The sequence below is a fragment of the Heterodontus francisci genome, chromosome 11, assembly GCF_036365525.1.
Source record: "Heterodontus francisci isolate sHetFra1 chromosome 11, sHetFra1.hap1, whole genome shotgun sequence".
Classification (NCBI taxonomy): domain Eukaryota; kingdom Metazoa; phylum Chordata; class Chondrichthyes; order Heterodontiformes; family Heterodontidae; genus Heterodontus; species Heterodontus francisci.
In genome coordinates, this window is record NC_090381.1 from 111,217,575 (window position 1) to 111,237,138 (window position 19,564).

Genomic DNA, 19,564 nt, shown 5'->3' on the forward strand with positions numbered 1-19,564 from the left:
CCTTCTCCTGCACTGATATTACTCACTCAGTATACATCCCACCTTGTCCTGAACTGATATCACTCACTCAGTATACATCCCAGCTTCTCCTGCACTGATATCACTCACTCAGTATACATCCCACCTTCTCCTGCACTGATATTACTCACTCAGTATACATCCCAGCTTCTCCTGCACTGATATCACTCACTCAGTATACATCCCACCTTCTCCTGCACTGATATTACTCACTCAGTATACATCCCACCTTGTCCTGAACTGATATCACTCACTCAGTATACATATCAACCATGTACATCACTAGAGGGCAGGAGACATCAAAGAGGCGATCAAAATGGCTCAATAAAATTTACATGGAATGTTGAAATTCAACTAAATTTTTTCAAAGGATCCAACAGGAGCAACAAATTGCATTTATATCGCATCTTTAGTGTAACTATACATCCCTCGGCGCTGCACGGGAACATAAACAGACTAAATTTGATGCTGAGACACATAAGGAGATATTAGGACAGGTGACGAAAAGATTCGTCAAAGAGGTATGTTTTGAGGAGGAACTTACAGAGGTTCAGTGAGACAATTCCAGAGCTCAGGGTCAAGGCATTCGAAGGTATGCGCACCAATGGTGCAGCGATTATGTGGGGAATGCGCAATAGGCCAGAAAAAGCTACTGCATAGTTAAATGAGATCCGGTGATGGTGCAGCTTGCTAGCTTGTTTACAGTCAACAATAAGTCACAGGTTTAAGGTGAGAGGCGAGAGGTTTAAGGGGGATTTGAGGAAGAACTTCTTTACCCAGAGGGTGGTGACAGTCTGGAATGCCCTGCCTGGGAGGGTGGTCGAGGCGGGTTGCCTCACATCCTTTAAAAAGTACCTGGATAAGCACTTGGCACGTCATAACAGTCAAGGCTATGGGCCAAGTGCTGGCAAATGGGATTAGGCAGACAGGTCAGGTGTCTTTAATGCATCGGTGCAGACTCGATGGGCCGAAGGGCCTCTTCTACACTGTATTATTCTGTGATTCTGAACAACTTATATTTATATAGCATCTTTAAAGTAATGAAGCATCCAAGGAGCTTCACAGAGATATTTTCAAACCAAGTATAACACTGACCCACATAAAGAGATATTAGGACATTGGCCAGAGTTAGGTTTTAAGGAGTGTCTTAAAAGAGGAAAGTGAGGTGGAGAGATATGGGGAGGGACTTCCAGAGCTTGGGGCCTAGGCAACTGAAAGAGCACCAACTAATGATGGAGTAACTAAAATCAGGAATGCACTAGAGGTCAGAATTAGAGGAACATAGATATCTTGGAGGGTTATGGGGCTGGAGGAGGTTACAGAGATAGGGAGGGACGAGGCCATGGAGGGATTTGAAAACAAGGGTGAGAATTTTAAAATCAAGGTGTTGCTTGACCAGGAGCCAATGTAGGTCAGCGACACAGGGTGATGGGTGAACGGGACTTGGTGCACGTTAAGATACGGGCAATAGAGTTTTGAATGACCTCAAGTTTACGGAGGGTAGAACGTGGGAGTTTGGCCAGGAGTGCACCGGAATTGTCAAGTCTAGAGGTAACAAAGGCATGGATGAAGTTTCAGCAGCTGGTGAGCTGAGGCAGGGGTGGAGTCAAGCAACATACTGAGGAGGAAATAGGCAGTCTTTGTTTTGGGGCAGATATGTTGCCAGAACCTCATCTTGGGGTCCAAATATGACACTGAGGTTGCAAACAGTCTGGTTCAGCCTTATGCAGTTGCCAGAGAAAGGGATACAGTCAGTCTCTAGGGAGCTAAGTTTGCAGTTTGGACTGAAGACGTTGGCTTCAGTCTTCCGAATGTTTTCTTTTCTCATGTCCTTTTTCATGACAAAGGATCATTTTTCAGAGACACGGAGGACACCTCCACTGGGTCTCACTGCGTTGTGCTCAGCATCCATACATTGCCAATGTCCGTTCCTTGGCAAGTTTCCTGCCACAGAGGGGCTAACTCTCACTGGCATATGGTTTCAGTCACCTTCACCCACCCTGCTACAGATCAATCCAACCCTGTTCACACCCACATGCTACACTTTCCAGCATGTGACTGGATAGTGACAGCTGTGGTTCGGTGGATAACACTCGCGCCGCTGAGGCAGCAGATTATAGGTTCATGACCCACTTCAGAGATTTGAGCACAAAATCCAAGCTGACTCTTGCAGTGCAGTACTGAGGGAGTGTTGCATTGTCGGATTAACTGGCTTTCGGATGAGACCTAAACGGACTCCCGCTCTGCCCTCTCAGATGGACATAAAGGATCCCGTGACATTCTTTCAAAGAAGAGCAGAGGGGATCTCCCTGGTCAATATTTATCCCTCAACCAACATCAATAAAATGGTCATTATCTGTTCATTTATCACGTTGCTGCTTGGGGGATCTTGCTGTGCACAAGTTGGCTGCCGAGTTTCCTCCATTACAATACTTCAAAAGTACTTCATTGGCTATAAAGCATTTTGGGACGTCCAGGGACTGAGAAAGGCACTAAAGAAATGCAAGTCTTCCTTTGTCCTAGCCCAGGGATGTTAAGCTAAACTGTAGCAGTCCAAATAAGACTAGATGCTCAGGCCAGGCCAGGCCAGGGATCATACCTGGGCCTCCTGGTCTGCGTGTAGCTCAGCATCATGTTGACTTTTGCCCTTATTTACCATGTCACGCCTTCCCTTCCCTTCTTCAATGTTAAATGTCACGTGCAGTTCATCCGTGCAGCTTTTGCATCTCTGCAGATGTCATTAAATTTTATCCCTTTCTCTCTGAACAGGCTGCCCTCCCACACTGCTTGGTACCATCTGCAGGCTTGTACACTCATCGTGTTAAGTTTTTAAACTCCCACAGCATTACTCCTTTCTAACCCAACATTCATTACACATAAATTACACAGCACAGAAAGAGGTCATTCAGCCCACTTGATTCATGCTCTACATGAGCCTCATCTCACCCTACTTCATCTAATCCCATCAGCATATCCTTCTGTTTTCTTCATGTGATAATCCAATTTTCACTTAAATACGTCGCTGTCATTCGCAACAACCACTTTTTGTGAAAAAAACATAGCCCTGCTTTTAAATCAAACCACGTGTTTCAGTTGGGTAAGACGGCACAGCAAGCTCGCACAAACAGCAATGTGATAATACCAAACAATCTGTGTTATTGATGTTGGTTGAGGGATAAATATTTGCCAGGACACCGGGGAGAACTCCTCTGCTCTTCTTTGAAATAATGTCACAGGATTTCTTTACGCCCACCTGAGAGGGCAGATGGGGCCTCCGTTTAAGTCTCATCCAAAAGACAGCACCTGCGACAGTGCAGCACTCCCTCAATTCTGGAGTGGAGTATCTGTCTTGATCTTTTTGCTCAAGCCTCTTTATTACAACTTGAACCCATGACCTCCTGCCTCGAGAAGAGCCATAGGGGACAACGCTGGTTTACCTTTACGCAAAGACGCTGATTAACACTAGAGTCTTTCAAGGATTCAGTCCTTCGTCCCCACCACATCCTGTCCATTGGTATCATGGCAAGGCATGGGGACTCATATTCCTCAAGTACACTGCTCACATGACATACAGGCTTCAATGACCTGCAATTTCTTCCAGCTAAAGGTTGGGGAGATTAAAAACATCACTTGGCCGGCCTCCCACCTTGCACTTTCTGTAAGCTTGGCTTTATCCAAAACTCTGCTGCTGCATCCTAACTTGCAACTCAGTCCCAGTTACACATCACCATGTGTAACTGACACATCACTGACCTACATTAGCTCCTGGTCTGCCAACGCCTCGATTGTTTTCAAATGACTCTGTGACCTCACCCACTCTGTAACCTCCTCCAGCCCTAAAACCCTCCAAAATCTCTTTCCTCGTCCAATTCTGGCCTCTTACACATCCCCCACTTCCATCTCTCCTCCATTGCCAGCCAAGCCTTCTGCAGCCTGGGCCCCAAGCTCCGGAATTCCCTCCATAAACCTCTCCATCTCATTAGCTCTCCACCTCCTTTAAGACGCTGCTTAAAACCTCGATCAAGCCTTTGGTCACCTGTCCTAGTATGTCCTTATGTGGCCTGGTGTCAAATGTTGCTCGGTAACGCTCCTGGGAAGCGCCTTAGGCTTTTTCTTTTACATAAAAGGTGCTATATAAATGCAACTCATTGTCATTGTTGGCTCCCACCACCAATTCTTGCCATTGCCCCTAATGTGCTTCACAACCTCTGTCTCAGGCTGACCCAGTTATTGAATTATATAACGGTGAATTATAACTGAACTTCTTGATGAATCCCTACCCCAGCCACTTTACCACATGTGTATTCGATTGCCCTTTGGCCCCATTTACACTGCCCTGTGTCAACGGTTTTCTACAAACTCGGCTGCCCTTTGGCTGAAAAACTCTCATACCTGCTGGTGGAATCATCTTCATCCGAGTCAAAGAAGCTCGTAGACTCAAGCTCGCTGCTCATCAGTGTGGAAGAGCTCTCATAGCAGCCAATCTCGTGCCGCCTCTCCAGCTTCGTGTGGCCGTTGACTCGGGGAACTATGGGCAAGAGGTCAGAGGTTAAAGAGCTTAAAACTCACAGCAGCACAGTGGGGTGAAAAAGTATCCAAGCGTTAATCAATCAGAAATAATACCAGGCACGCAGATGTAGTGAAGAGCTGCCCAGAACCTCTCCTGAAACTGGCAGCAACAACTCTCATTCTACAATACAACAGGTGGTGGCACACTTCCTCTCACAAACCTACTGAGCTTTATTTTGGGTCTTTCAGTTCTTTCCAATCCTCTTGTATATTATTGCTTTGGAGATTAGTGTTGTCAAGGAAGACTATTTTGAAAAAGAGCAGGGAGTTCTCTCTGGTGTCCTGCCCAATATTTATCTCAATCCACATCACTGAAACACATTATTGTGCAGTATTTACAGCAAACAGTGAGTCATTCAATTTCACTAATGTCCTTTATGGAAGGAAATCTGCCATCCTTACCTGGTCTGGCCTATATTTGACTCCAGATCCACAGCAACATGGATTACTCTTAACTGCCTTCTGAAATGCCTGGCAAGCCACTCAGTTAAGGACGTGGGCATTAAATGCTGGCCTTAAATGAACAAATCTAACTGCTGTTTGTGGGAGCTTGCTGTGCGCATACGTTGGCCACTGCATTTCTTACATTTCAACAGTGACTATCCTTCAAATGTACTTCATTTGCTGTAAAGCACTTCGGGACATCCCGAGATTATGAAATGCAAGTTCTTCTGTTGCATCCTTTATTCAGTTTAGCTCAGTTGGTAGCGCTCCCACTCCAGGCTCATGCACATGGTGCAAGTTATTCCCGCAATGCATTACTAAGGGAAGAGCTGCATTGTCCAAGTTCCCATCCTTTGGATGAGGTGTTAAACAGAGGTTGTGTCTACCCATAAAGGTCCCATTGGAACAGCTTCCCAACATGACAACAATGATTACACTTCAAAAGTACTTCACTGCCTGTAAAGTGCTCTGAGACGTCTTGGGATCATGAAAGGCGCGATACAAATGCAAGTTTTTCTTTTATTACTTGGGAGTCAATTAATTCTGCCTCGAATGCAGTTTGCTGCAATTTATATTTATATAGCGCCTTTAATGTAATAAAAGTCCCAAGGCGCTTCACAGGAGCATTATAAAGCAAAGTATGAAATCAAGTCATATAAGGAGATATTATATCAGACGACCAAAAGCTTGTTCAAAGATGTAGATTTTAAGGAGTGTCTTAAAGGAGGAAAAGTGAGGTACTGAGGCACAGGGAGGGTAATCCAGAGCTTAGGGTCCAGGCAACTGAAGGTGCAGACACCAATGGTGGAGCGATTAAAATCAGGGATGCTCAAGAGGTCAGTATTAGAGCAGCGCAGATCTCTCGGAGGATTGTAGGGCTGGAAGAGATTACAGAGATAAGGAGGGACGAGGCCATGGAGGGATTTGAAAACAAGAATGGGAATTTTAAAAACAAGACATTGCTTGACCGAGAGCTACTGTAGATCAGCGAGTACAGGGGTGATAGGCGAACGGGACTTGGTGCGAGTTAAGACACGTGCAGCAGAGTTTTGGATGACCTCAAGTTTACGGAGGGTAGAATATGGGAGAACAGCCAGGAGTGCATTGGAATAGTCACGTCTAGAGGTAACAAAGGAATGAATGAGGGTTTCAACAGCAGATGAGCTGAGACAGAGACAGTCGGGTGATTTTACAGAGGTGGCAATAGGCAGTTTTATTGATGGTGCAAATATGTCACCTGTGGCTCTGTTGGGAGCACTCTCATCTCGGAGTCACAAGTTTGCGGGTTCAAGTCCCACTCCAGGGTTTGAGCACTGCACAGTCGGAGGTGCTGTCTTTTGGATGAGACATTAAACCGAGGCCCCATCTGCTTGCTTGGGTGGATGTAAAAGATCTCATGGCATTATTTCGAAGAAGAGCAAGGGGGCTATCGGTGGTGTCCTGGCCAATATCTATCCCTCAAACATCATCACAAAAAAAAACCCCGATTACCTAGCCATTATCAAATTGCTGTTTGCGGGAGCTTGCTGTGCACATACTGGCTGGCATGTTTCCTACATCACAACAGTGACTACACTTCAAAAAGTGCTTCATTGGCTGTAAAATGCTTTGAGATGTCCAGTGGTCATGAAAGGCACCAAATATAAGTCTTTCTATTTTTTCTTTTTCTGGGGTTGGATACTCATATCCAGGTCAAATATGACAGCAAGGTTGCGAACAGACAGGCTTCATCTTAGACTGTTGCCAGGGAGAAGAATGGAGTCAGTAGCTAGGGAACAGAGTTTGCAGCAGAGTCCGAAAACGATGTCGGCAGTCTTCCCAATATTTAATTAGAGGAAATCTCTGCTCATGTTTGATTAGAGACAGTCACATGGCTTTGTAAGCCTTATTGAATTCTTTGAAGATGTGACAAAACACATTGATGAAGGAAGAGCAGTGGATGTGGTGTATATGGATTTTAGCAAGGTGTTTGATAAGGTTCCCCATGGTAGGCTCATTCAGAAAGTAAGGAGGCGTGGGATACAGGGAAAGTTGGCTGTCTGGATACAAAATTGGCTGGCCCATAGAAGTCAGAGGGTGGTAGTAGATGGAAAGTATTCAGCATGGAGCTCGGTGACTAGTGGTGTTCCACAAGGATCTGTTCTGGGACCTCTGCTCTTTGTGATTTTTATAAATGACTTGGATGAGGAAGTGGAAGGCTGGGTTAGCAAGTTTGCCGATGACACGAAGGTTGCTGGAGTTGTGGATAGTGTGGAAGGCTGTTGTAGGTTGCAACGGGACATTGACAGGATGCAGAGCTGGGCTGAGAAATGGCAGATGGAGTTCAACCTGGAAAAGTGTGAAGTGATTCATTTTGGAAGGTCGAATTTGAATGCAGAATACAGGCTTAAAGACAGGATTCTTGGTAGTGTGGAGAAACAGAGGGATCTTGGGGTCCATGTCCATAGATCGCTCAAAGTTGCCACCCAAGTTGATAGGGTTGTTAAGAAGGCATATGGTGTGTTGGCTTTCATTAACAGGGGGATTGAGTTTAAGAGCCGCGAGGTTATGCTGCAGCTCTATAAGGCCCTGGTTCGACCACACTTGGAATATTGTGTTTAGTTCTGGTCGCCTCATTATAGGAAGGATGTGGAAGCTTTAGAGAGGGTGCAGAGGAGATTTACCAGGATGCTGCCTGGACTGGAGGGCATGTCCTACGAAGAAAGATTGAGGGAGCTAGGGCTTTTCTCATTGGAGCGAAGAAGGATGAGAGGTGACTTGATAGAGGGGTACAAGATGATGAGAGGCATAGATAGAGTGGCTAGCCAGAGACTTTTTTCCCAGGGTGGAAAGGGCTATCACCAGGGGGCATAATTTTAAGGTGATTGGAGGAAGGTTTCGGGGAGATGTCAGAGGTAGGTTCTTTACACAGAGAGGGGTGGGTGCGTGGAATGCGCTGCCAGCGGTGGTAGTAGAAGCAGATACATTAGGGACATTTAAGCGACTCTTGGATAGGTACATGGATGATAGTAGAATGAAGGGTAGGTAGTTAGTTTGATCTTAGAGTAGGTTAAAGGCTCGGCACAACATCGTGGACCGAAAGAACAGTACAGCACAGTACAGGCCCATGTTCTATGTGGTACTTGACGTTGGATAAGCAGTCTGATAGTTTAGCAACAGTGGAGGAATCGAGAAAGATGATGATGAGGTAGAGCCGGGTATCATCAGCATACATGTGAAACCTAACGCTGTGCTTTCAGATGATACTACAAAGGAGCAGCATGTAAATGAGAAACAGAAGAGGGCCAAGGATAGATCATTGTGGGACACCAGAAGGAAATGTGGGGAGCAGGAAGAGAAACCATTGCAAGTGAGAGGATTTGGAGGAGGATGGTGTGGTCAACTGTGTCAAAGGCTGCAGACGGGTCGAGAAGGACAAGGAGAGAAAGTTATCCGATGCGACTGTCACACTGGATGTCATTTGCGTCTCCGATAAGAGCTGTTTCGGTACTGTGGCAGCATTGGAAACCTGATTGGAGGGATTCAAACATAGAGTTCTGGGAAAGACGGGAATGGATTTGGGAGGTGACATAACATTCAAGGACTTTGGAGAGGAAAGAGAAGTTGGAGATGGGATAGTAGTTTGAAGGATGGTGGGGTGGTTTTTTTTGAGGATAGGGGTGATGATGACAGATTTAAAGGAGAGAGGGACAACACCTGAAGAGAGAAACCCATTAACAATGGCTAACATGGGACCAGGAGGGGAAGTTGGGTGGTCAGCAGTTTGGTGGGAATAGGATCGAGGGAGCAAGAGATGGGACTCAAGGACACAATGAGCTCAGAGAGAGTATGAGAGGAGACAGGAGTGAGATTGGAGAAAGATGCCTGAGCTCCACACTGAATTTAATTTCACACTGCTTTGGCCTGACTACAAACCCAGATGAAAAAACAAAAAACTCAGCAATAAGTTCTATGTCTTAGGACTGTTGAGGGAGATGGCTCACCAGGGGAAGGCAGCAGTAGCCAGGTTCATGGCACCGTGGCTGGCTCTGCTGTTCGGAAAGGGCGGGAAAAAGAGTGGAAGGGATATAGTCATAGGGGATTCAATTGTAAGGGGAGTAGATAGGCGGTTCTGTGGTCGAAAACGAGACTCCCGAATGGTATGTTGCCTCCCAGGTGCACGGGTCAGGGATGTCTCAGATCGGCTGCAGAACATTCTGAAGGGGGAGGGTGAACAGCCAGTTGTCGTTGTGCACATAGGCACCAATGATATATGTAAAAAACGGGATGAGGTCCTACAAGCAGAATTTAGGGAGTTAGAAGCCAAGTTAAAAAGTAGGACCTCAGAGGTAGTAATCTCAGGATTGCTACCAGTGCCACGTGATAGTCAGAGTAGAAATGAAAGAATAGTCAGGATGAATGCGTGGCTTGAGAAATGGTGCAGGAGGGAGGGGTTCAGATTTTTGGGACATTGGGACCGGTTCTGGGGCAGGTGGGACTATTACAAATTGGACGGTCTACACCTGGGCCGGACTGGAACCAATGTCCTTGGGGGTGCTTTTGCTAACTCTGTTGGGGAGGGTTTAAACTAATGTGGCAGGGGGATGGGAACCAAATGAGGAGGTCAGTGGACAGTAAGGAGGTAGTAACTAAAGCCTGTAAGGAACTAGATAATGAAGTCAGCGTGACTAAGGGAAAGAGTAGACAGGGAGCAGATGATGAACGCAAAGGGACTGGTGGTCTGAGGTGCATTTGTTTTAATGCAAGAAGTGTAGTAGGTAAGGCAGATGAACTTAGGGCTTGGATTAGTACCTGGGAGTATGATGTTATTGCTATTACTGAGACTTGGTTGAGGGAAGGGCATGATTGGCAACTAAATATCCCAGGATATCGATGCTTCAGGCGGGATAGAGAGGGAGGTAAAAGGGGTGGAGGAGTTGCATTACTGGTCAAAGAGGATATCACAGCTGTGCTGAAGGAGGGCACTATGGAGGACTCGAGCAGTGAGGCAATATGGGCAGAACTCAGAAATAGGAAGGGTGCGGTAACAATGTTGGGGCTGTACTACAGGCCTCCCAACAGCGAGCGTGAGATAGAGGTACAAATATGTAAACAGATTATGGAAAGATGTAGGAGCAACAGGGTGGTGGTGATAGGAGATTTTAATTTTCCCAACATTGACTGGGATTCACTTAGTGTTAGAGGTCTAGATGGAGCCGAATTTGTAAGGAGCATCCAGGAGGGTTTTCTAGAGCAGTATGTACATAGTCCAACTCGGGAAGGGGCCATACTGGACCTGGTGTTGGAGAATGAGCCCGGCCAGGTGGTTGAAGTTTCAGTAGGGGACTACTTTGGGAATAGTGATCACAATTCCGTAAGTTTTAGAATACTCATGGACAAAGACGAGAGTGGTCCTAAAGGAAGAGTGCTAAATTGGGGGAAGGCCAACTGTACCAAAATTCGGCAGGAGCTGGGGAATGTAGATCGGGAGCAGCTGTTTGAAGGTAAATCCACATTTGATATGTGGGAGGCTTTTAAAGAGAGGTTGATTAGCGTGCAGGAGAGACATGTTCCTGTGAAAATGAGGGATAGAAATGGCAAAATTTGGGAACCATGGATGACAGGTGAAATTGTGAGACTAGCTAAGAGGAAAAAGGAAGCATACATAAGGTCTAGGAGGCTGAAGAAAGACGAAGCTTTGAAAGAATATCGGGAATGTAGGACCAATCTGAAACGAGGAATTAAGAGGGCTAAAAGGGGTCATGAAATATCTTTAGCAAACAGGGTTAAGGAAAATCCCAAAGCCTTTAATTCATATATAAGGAGCAAGAGGGTAACTAGAGAAAGGATTGGCCCACTCAAGGACAAAGGAGGAAAGTTATGCGTGGAGTCAGAGAAAATGGGTGAGATTTTAAACGAGTACTTTGCATCGGTATTCACCGAGGAGAGGGACATGACGGATGTTGAGGTTAGGGACAGATGTTTGATTACTCTAGGTCAAGTCGACATAAGGAGGGAGGAAGTGTTGGGTATTCTAAAAGGCATTAAGGTGGACAAGTCCCCAGGTCCGGATGGGATCTATCCCAGGTTACTGAGGGAAGCGAGAGAGGAAATAGCTGGGGCCTTAACAGATATCTTTGCAGCATTCGTAAACACGGGTGAGGTCCCGGAGGACTGGAGAATTGCTAATGTTGTCCCCTTGTTTAAGAAGGGTAGCAGGGAAAATCCAGGTAATTATAGACCGGTGAGCCTGACGTCAGTGGTAGGGAAGCTGCTGGAGAAGATACTGAGGGATAGGATCTATTCCCATTTGGAAGAAAATGGGCTTATCAGTGATAGGCAACATGGTTTTGTGCAGGGAAGGTCATGTCTTACCAACTTAATAGAATTCTTTGAGGAAGTGACAAAGTTGATTGATGAGGGAAGGACTGTAGATGTCATATACATGGACTTCAGTAAGGCATTTGATAAGGTTCCCCATGGTAGGCTGATGGAGAAAGTGAAGTCGCATGGGGTCCAGAGTGTACTAGCTAGATGGATAAAGAACTGGCTGGGCAACAGGAGACAGAGAGTAGTAGTGGAAGGGAGTTTCTCAAAATGGAGACATGTGACCAGTGGTGTTCCACAGGGATCCGTGCTGGGACCACTGTTGTTTGTGATGTACATAAATGATTTGGAGGAAAGTATAGGTGGTCTGATTAGCAAGTTTGCAGACGACACTAAGATTGGTGGAGTAGCAGATAGTGAAGGGGACTGTCAGAGAATACAGCAGAATATAGATCGATTGGAGAGTTGGGCAGAGAAATGGCAGATGGAGTTCAATCAGGGCAAATGCGAGGTGATGCATTTTGGAAGATCCAATTCAAGAGTGAACTATACAGTAAATGGAAAAGTCCTGGGGAAAATTGATGTACAGAGAGATTTGGGTGTTCAGGTCCATTGTTCCCTGAAGGTGGCAACGTAGGTCAATAGAGTGGTCAAGAAGGCATACAACATGCTTTCCTTCATCGGACGGGGTATTGAGTACAAGAGTTGGCAGGTCATGTTACAGTTGTATAAGACTTTGGTTCGGCCACATTTGGAATACTGCGTGCAGTTCTGGTCGCCACATTACCAAAAGGATGTGGATGCTTTGGAGAGGGTGCAGAGGAGGTTCACCAGGATGTTGCCTGGTATGGAGGGCGCTAGCTATGAAGAGAGGTTGAGTAGATTAGGATTATTTTCATTAGAAAGACGGAGGTTGAGGGGGGACCTGATTGAGGTGGGACCTGATTGAGGTGTACAAAATCATGAGAGGTATAGACAGGGTGGATAGCAAGGAGCTTTTTCCCCAGAGTGGGGGATTCAATTACTGGGGGTCACGAGTTCAAAGTGAGAGGGGAAAAGTTTAGAGGGGAAAAGTTTAGGGGGGATATCCGTGGAAAGTTCTTTACGCAGAGGGTGGTGGGTGCCTGGAACGCGTTGCCAGCGGAGGTGGTAGACGCGGGCACGATAGCGTCTTTTAAGATGTATCTAGACAGATACATGAATGGGCAGGAAGCAAAGAGATACAGACCCTTAGAAAATAGGCGACAGGTTTAGATAGAGGATCTGGATCGGCGCAGGCTTGGAGGGCCGAAGGGCCTGTTCCTGTGCTGTAATTTTCTTTGTTCTTTGTTCTAGGAAGGAATTATCTGTAGATGACACGGGGAGTTCGCCTGGTGTCCTGAGCAACACAGCTCACTTCACCGAAAGCACCAAAACCAGATTAACTGGTCGTTTATCGCATTGTTTTCTCGTGGGATCTTACGTGTGCCTACATTTCAAAATAACTCACTGCAGGCTCAACATTTTGAGACATTGCTAAGAGCCTTTAAAATTATGAAGGGGTTTGATACGGAAGAGGTAAAGAAGATGCAATTAATGCAATAAATATAAGATAGTCACTAATAAATTCAATAAGAAATTCAGGAGAAACTTCTTTACACACAGAATGATGAGAATGCACTATCACAAGTAGTAGCTCAGTTAAATAGCACAGATGTATTTAAGGGGAAGCTAGATAAGTATGTGGGGCAGAAAGGAATAAAAGGATATGTTGATGAGGTGGAAGGAGGCTCGTGTGGTGCATAAACATTGCACAGACCAGATGGGTCAAATAGACTGTTTCCATGCTGTAAAATTCTGTGTAAAGATGAAAGCCCTTTTTGCGGTTTAATATTTTAACTCTCCCAGTGTTTCCCGCAATATATTCTTTAGGGCAGCTAGACCACAAATTAGATTGGGCCGGTACATAATGGCACTGCATCTGAGAACCCAGTTCAACTTTAGTTAGAGCATTTTTAATTTAAAGCATCTGTCAACGTTCCTTATCTCCTTCACAAAGGAGGGAAACCGATCCTCTCACAGAGTTAACCTTCAGCATTTACGCTCTGTGTCAGGAACCATCAAGTTCATTGTCATTTCCACCTCCCCACTCCACAATCTGATGCAAATTAAACTGGTAGTTTGGTGATGGGGTGCATAGGGAAGGTGTCCCTGCATCACTGACCAATGATTAGTCCAACTGGAAACCAGAAACTTGAACAGCTTGGGAAAACAAGGAATCAAATGTCCAGTGAAACCTGTTATCTACCTTACCTGCGATCTCTGGCCCTACCCCAACAACCTGCATTTAGATAGATAGTGCCTTTAATGAAGTAAAACATCCCAAGGTACTTCTTAGAAGCGTTATCAAATAAAATTCGACACGGAGCCACATAAGTAAATATTGTGACAAGTGACCAAGAGCTTAGTCAAAGAGGCCAGTTTTATGAAGGAGAGAGGGAGAGGGGTTTAGGGAGAGAATTCCAGAGCTTAGGGCCCAGGCAGCTGAACGCACAGCCGCCAGTGATGGAGTGATGAAAATCGGGGATGCGCAAGAGGCCAGAACTGAAGACTGCAGATATCTCTCTCGCAGGAAATGATGTGGTGGCGGGATGTGGTGGCGGGATAGGGTGCTCACAGGAAGGAAGAAATGTTTAGCTCTATCAATCCGGCCATTATGAGGTTTGAGGCAGGCTCAATGGGCCAGCTGGTCTTTTCGGTATGTTTGCATACCCAGAAAACCTACGTGTTAAAACATACAAAATACACTGTGAAACCAAGGACACTTGCAAATGACAAACTACAGACAGCCTTCGACGCACCAAGGACCTTTTAATGCTTAAAACACCAGGACACAGCCTGTTACAAAGTTGCTGTGTTTAGAACTTTCACCGAGCCTGCTTCATTTCTGCCTGCCCTCCTCTCCCCAACAAATTCCCGTGAGGTTAGTGTATACTGGCCAGTGCAAGGGCGGCAACGGGTCTTGTGCAGGGAACGGCTTTTGTGGAATGAGGTGCTCTTTACCCTGCATGGACGGCAGCTGGGAAATGGCTGTATCTGTGGGACTGAATGCTCACATTGCTCTAACCCAGCAATACAGCAGTTTCTCTGCCACTATGGATGCTGGGTAAAGAGATCCCCATTTAAAATGACTATTTTGAAAATAAGGGCACCTGCACCAAAAAACAGACATACAAACTACGAGTCGGAATAGGCTATTCGGCCCCTTGAGCCTGCTCCGCCATTCTATAAAATCATGGCTGATCTGTTGGTGGACTCAACTCCACTTTCCTGCCTACCCCAATACCCTTTGACTTCCTTGTTTGTCAAGAATCTGTCTACCTCTATCTTAAAAACATTCAATGACCCTGCTTCCCCCACTCTCCTGGGAAGAGAGTTCCACAGAATCTCAATCCTCAGAGAAAAAAATTCTTCTCATCTCTGTCTTAAATGGGAGACCCCTTATTTTTAAACTGTGCCCCCTAGTTTTAGTCTTTCCCACAAGGAGAAACATCCTTTCCACATCCACCCTGTCAAGTTCCCTCATGATCTTATATGTTTCAATAAGATCACCTCTCATCCTTCTAAACTCTAATGAATACAGAGCCAACCTGTCCAACCTTTCCTCATGAGATAACCCTCTCATCCCAGGAATCAGTCGCGTGAACCTTCTCTGAACTGGTTCCAATGCAATTATATCCTTTTTTAAGTAAGGAGACAATTACTGTACACAATACTCTAGATGTGGTCTCACTAATGCTATGTACAAGTATAGAAAAACAAGACAGCTGATTCCAGCCCCTAAGGTGGCTTTCACTGTAAGCTTTTCATGTTAGAGGGCATCATTGACCGAAATGCTGAAAATTCAGACTTCTCCAAATATATATGTCAAAATTTTAATCAGACGAAAGTGCACCAAGAGCCATCAACACCTCTTGTTTTCATAAATCTCAAATTCACCTGCCCCGTTCTCACAAGGCAGATATGGATGAGAGCGCTTATTCGATCCCTACTAGCTCACCCACTTAGAAGGAACCTACACCCCTCCCCTTCCTGTATGTCCCCTTCCACGTGCTGATTAGTGTGTGTGTGTCTGTCTGACTGTCTATGTGTATGTACGTGAAGAGATTTGCATGAAGAAATGCTTCCTGATTTCACTTCTGAATGGCCTAGCTCCAATTTTAAGGTTCTGCCCCCTTGTTCTGGATTTCCCCCACCAGAGGAAATAGTTTCTCTCTATCTACCTTATCAACTCCCTTAAATCATTTTAAACACCTCAATCAGATCACCCCTCAGCTCCATCAGCGTAAACTAACACACACTCATGCACACAACTGGACGATGCACATCTTGTAAACTAACACACACTCATGCACACAACTGGACGATGCACATCTTGTAAACTAACACACACTCGTGCACACAACTGGACGATGCACATCTTGTAAACTAACACACACTCATGCACACAGCTGGACGATGCACATCTTGTAACTAACACACACTCATGCACACAACTGGATGATGCACATCTTGCTCCTTCATTCTGAAGCTGGGTTCAATTCCCATTCAGAATGATGGAACCAGACTTTTTGTTCTGTAGGAGCCCCACAGGAACTGAGCCTGGCTCGTCCTCAACCAGCTCCTAATGATCACGGGACCCCACAGTACAGAACTGCCTTAATTTTGCACCACAGTTGGCAATCTCATTTAGAGGTGGTGCAGAGTACAGGGATCTTGATGAGGAAAATAATCTGCTATGTAGGAAGCTCGACATAGAAGACCCCATGATATGAACTATGGAGACTCAAATGGCAACCGGAGGGTTGAATTCCAGATAAGCATTGGCCTGAATTAATATCATGTTGCCAGGATCAGGGGCGGGATTTACTTGAGAACAGCTACACAGTCATATTAACCACATTGGCTGCAAGTAGCCCATCTCAGGCACTCTGTGCATTCCCAATCCCCCTGGCAGTCCCAGTGCCTCTGGTGACTATTAAATACTGGCTCCAGGCTCAACAGATTAGCACAGGAAATTCGAGCTGTCTCCAAGCAACCACCAAGGCTCAGGACTGAATTCAGGGTGTTCCTTTTAACCTCGTTCTTGGAACTGAACCTGAGAAAGAACAACTACCACCCACGGAATGGCTAAAACTCCTAATGAGGTGCCACCACCTTAATAAGATTGATAAACCTCTCCTTCTATGTTCACACATACGACGATGTTAAAAGTATCGCTACGTCAATTTCAAGAGAAACCTTTTCACTTCATTTGGCAGGTGATCCCTCGCTCACCCACTCTCACCCTGCCAGATTTATTGGTTGGGGGGGGGGGGGGGGGAGGGGGTGGTGGGTGGGCAAGTTTAGCTGAACCCACCCATCAGGAAGCTGGCAGGAGAGTGGGGGGGGGGGGGCAACACTGGTTTTACTCCCCATCTGATCCCATTAAAATAACCATCCCTGACTATTTCATTATAGTCGGTGCAGCTTTGAAGTTCCCTTCCTTGTTCCCTATAAATTTCAACCACTCTGCTTTCTGCTCCCTGCATCCTGTGTTGGAATGAAAGCATGGTGCTCCTTCCCCTCTCCTAACTCATTACCTTCCCAGGAAATTAAATGCTGTGGAACTCCTCCGGTCCATCAGGCTTCCTTCATCGTACAGACTGCTCAGATCCAAGCTCAGTGCTACTCCTCATACCCCCTACCACTGGTTTCACTTTTGACAACCATGGAGGGAAGGGAAGGTTGAGGTAAGTGATGAGTTCTAAGGTTTTGAGATCATGGATATGAACAGGTCTTGACTGCCAATATAGTGAGGGTGTGAGAGATCACTAAGAGAAGATCTTATCCTTTTACTCCTGAGACAGAGTTAAGAGTCCCACTCCAGAAACCTCAGCCCATAGACAAGGCTGACACACCCAGTGCCAGCACTGTCAGATAAGACATTAAACTGAGGTCCTGCCTGCCCTCTCACCTGGATTCTAATGATCTTGCGGCACTATAAAGAGGAGCAGGACAGTTCTCTCCAGTGTTCTGGCCAATATTTATCCCTCAACAATACCATTAAAAGAGATGGGGTGCTCCGGTTTCCTCCCACAGTCAAAGACTTGCAGGTGATAGGTAAATTGGCCATTGTAAATTGCCCCTAGTGTAGGTAGGTGGTAAGGAATATGGGATTACTGTAGGGTTAGTATAAATGGGTGGTTGTTGGTTGGCACAGACTCGGTGGCCCGAAGGGCCTGTTTCAGTGCTGTATCTCTAAATAAATAAAAAAGTAAAAATAAATGATCTGGTCATTATTGACATTGCTGTTTGTGGGAGCTTGCTGTGCGCAAATTGGTAATCGCATTTCCTATATTACAATGGTGACTGGACGTCAAAAGTACTTCATTGGCTGTAAAGCACACTGAGACATCCTGAGGTCATGAAATGCCAGTTCTTTCTTTTCTTTTTCATGGTCCAGGGATCAAAATCCTTCAAACAACCAGGTGTTTCTGGGATCCAAGCATACACCAGATGTGACATCCGCAGCCTAGTGTGATGAGCTCCAGTTAAAATCAGTCAAGTGTTAAAAGCTGAGTGAGGCATTTGGTTTCAGCTCTTGGACTAAATGCACTGCCTAAAAATAAGCATGCGCTACTTAAATCAGGCTCACACACGAACATTATTTACCAAAGGCACAGTCAGCTGAACAAATCAAGGCAGAGATGACAGGCTGTATCATCAATCTTTCAGCATCTCCTTAATTTGGTTAGAAGGAGCACAAACAGCCCCCATTATTGCAGTTTAATGACACATTGAAACATCTACAATTTAATCAGTCTCTTATAGTCCAGTCTGACAAATGTTTCCTCGCTCAGTTTGAACTGAAAATAGTGACTCATCCTCCTGGCTCTGCCTGTGCTTTGCAGCGGGGCTCTAGGTCCGCACCCTGCCCCCACTCCCAGGTCCTGCATCCAAGCTCCGCTCTCAGGCTCCACTACCAGAAAGAACACACATCTATACAGCACCTTTCACAACCTCAGGATGTCCCAAAGCACTGTACAGCCAATGATCCCATGATGCAATCTCACAAAAAACAATGATAATGAACAGATAAGCCATTTTCGGTGTTGGTTGAGGGACAAGTATTGCCAAGGGGAGAATTCACTTGCGCTTCTTCAAAATAGTGATTTGGGCTCTTTTACACCTACCTGAGAGGGCAGATGGGGCCTCTGTTTAATGCCTCATCAGAAAGACGGCACCTTCGACAGTGCAGCACTCCCCCAGCACTCCACTGGGAGTGTCAGCCTAGATTTTGTGCTCGTTTCTGAATGTGACTTGAACCTGTGATCTTCTGACTCCACTGAGCCACAGCTAACACCTGATGTGTGGATGAATGCCAGTCTCAATTTATTGGTAATATCGCCAGGCTTTATCGATTAAGGCACTCATTGCCTTGAAGGAGTGCAGTCTACTGGGGCGTGCACAGCACCCTTCATGCATAGTGCACCATACATAAGAAAAAAAGGGACGGCTGCAGTCGGGACACATCCAGATTTCTGTGAGTTCTCATTGACACCTCTGACCTTCACCTTAATTTTGAATGGCAGGAGGAAGTAAAGGGATATTGGGGAGAGTGCAGCACAGAGACTGGGGTCTCTCGGAGATCTGCTCTGCTCCTCCTGGATTCCAAAGCTACTGTAACTGTGCTTTCTGCTCCACTCAACTGACACACACTTCCGTACCCGAGCGGGATACTGTGAGGAGTTGGGGAGGCAGGCATTGCACACTAAATAAAACAATTAAATTAAAACAAAACGTTGAGATTAAAAAGTCCAGAATTCAGGCCTATGTCTAAGCCCTAAGCCAACTCAGGTCATCAGGCACAGTGAACAGCCCCAAGACAACCAAGCACGTTAAACTAGCTGTGAACAGGCCATAACACCAGTTTAATGCATTACTTACAAAACAACAACTTGCATTTTTTTAGCACCTTTAAGATAGTAAAATATCCCAAGGTACTTCACAGGAGCGGTATCAAAGTGAGCTCCATAAGATATTAGGGACATGTGACCAAATTCTTGGTCAAAGAGGTAGGTTTTAAGACGTGGGTTAAGGGTGGAAAGACAGTTTGAGAGGCGGAGAGGTTTAGGGAGGGAATTCCAAAGCTCAGGACCCAGGCAGCTGAAGGCACGGCCACCAATGGTGGAGCGATGAAAATCGG

At 45.8% G+C, this 19,564-nt stretch overlaps 1 protein-coding gene across 1 annotated transcript in view; it reads right to left on the reverse strand.

Annotated features, from left to right (window-relative positions):
- The window catches only part of LOC137375468 (segment polarity protein dishevelled homolog DVL-3), a 154,566-nt gene that overhangs the window by 46,220 nt on the left and 88,782 nt on the right, over nt 1-19,564 (reverse strand). Inside the window, exon 5 of the mRNA XM_068042757.1 lies at nt 4,411-4,546. Within this exon, the coding sequence (XP_067898858.1) occupies nt 4,411-4,546 (136 nt within the window). The remainder of the gene's footprint in view (nt 1-4,410; nt 4,547-19,564) is intronic.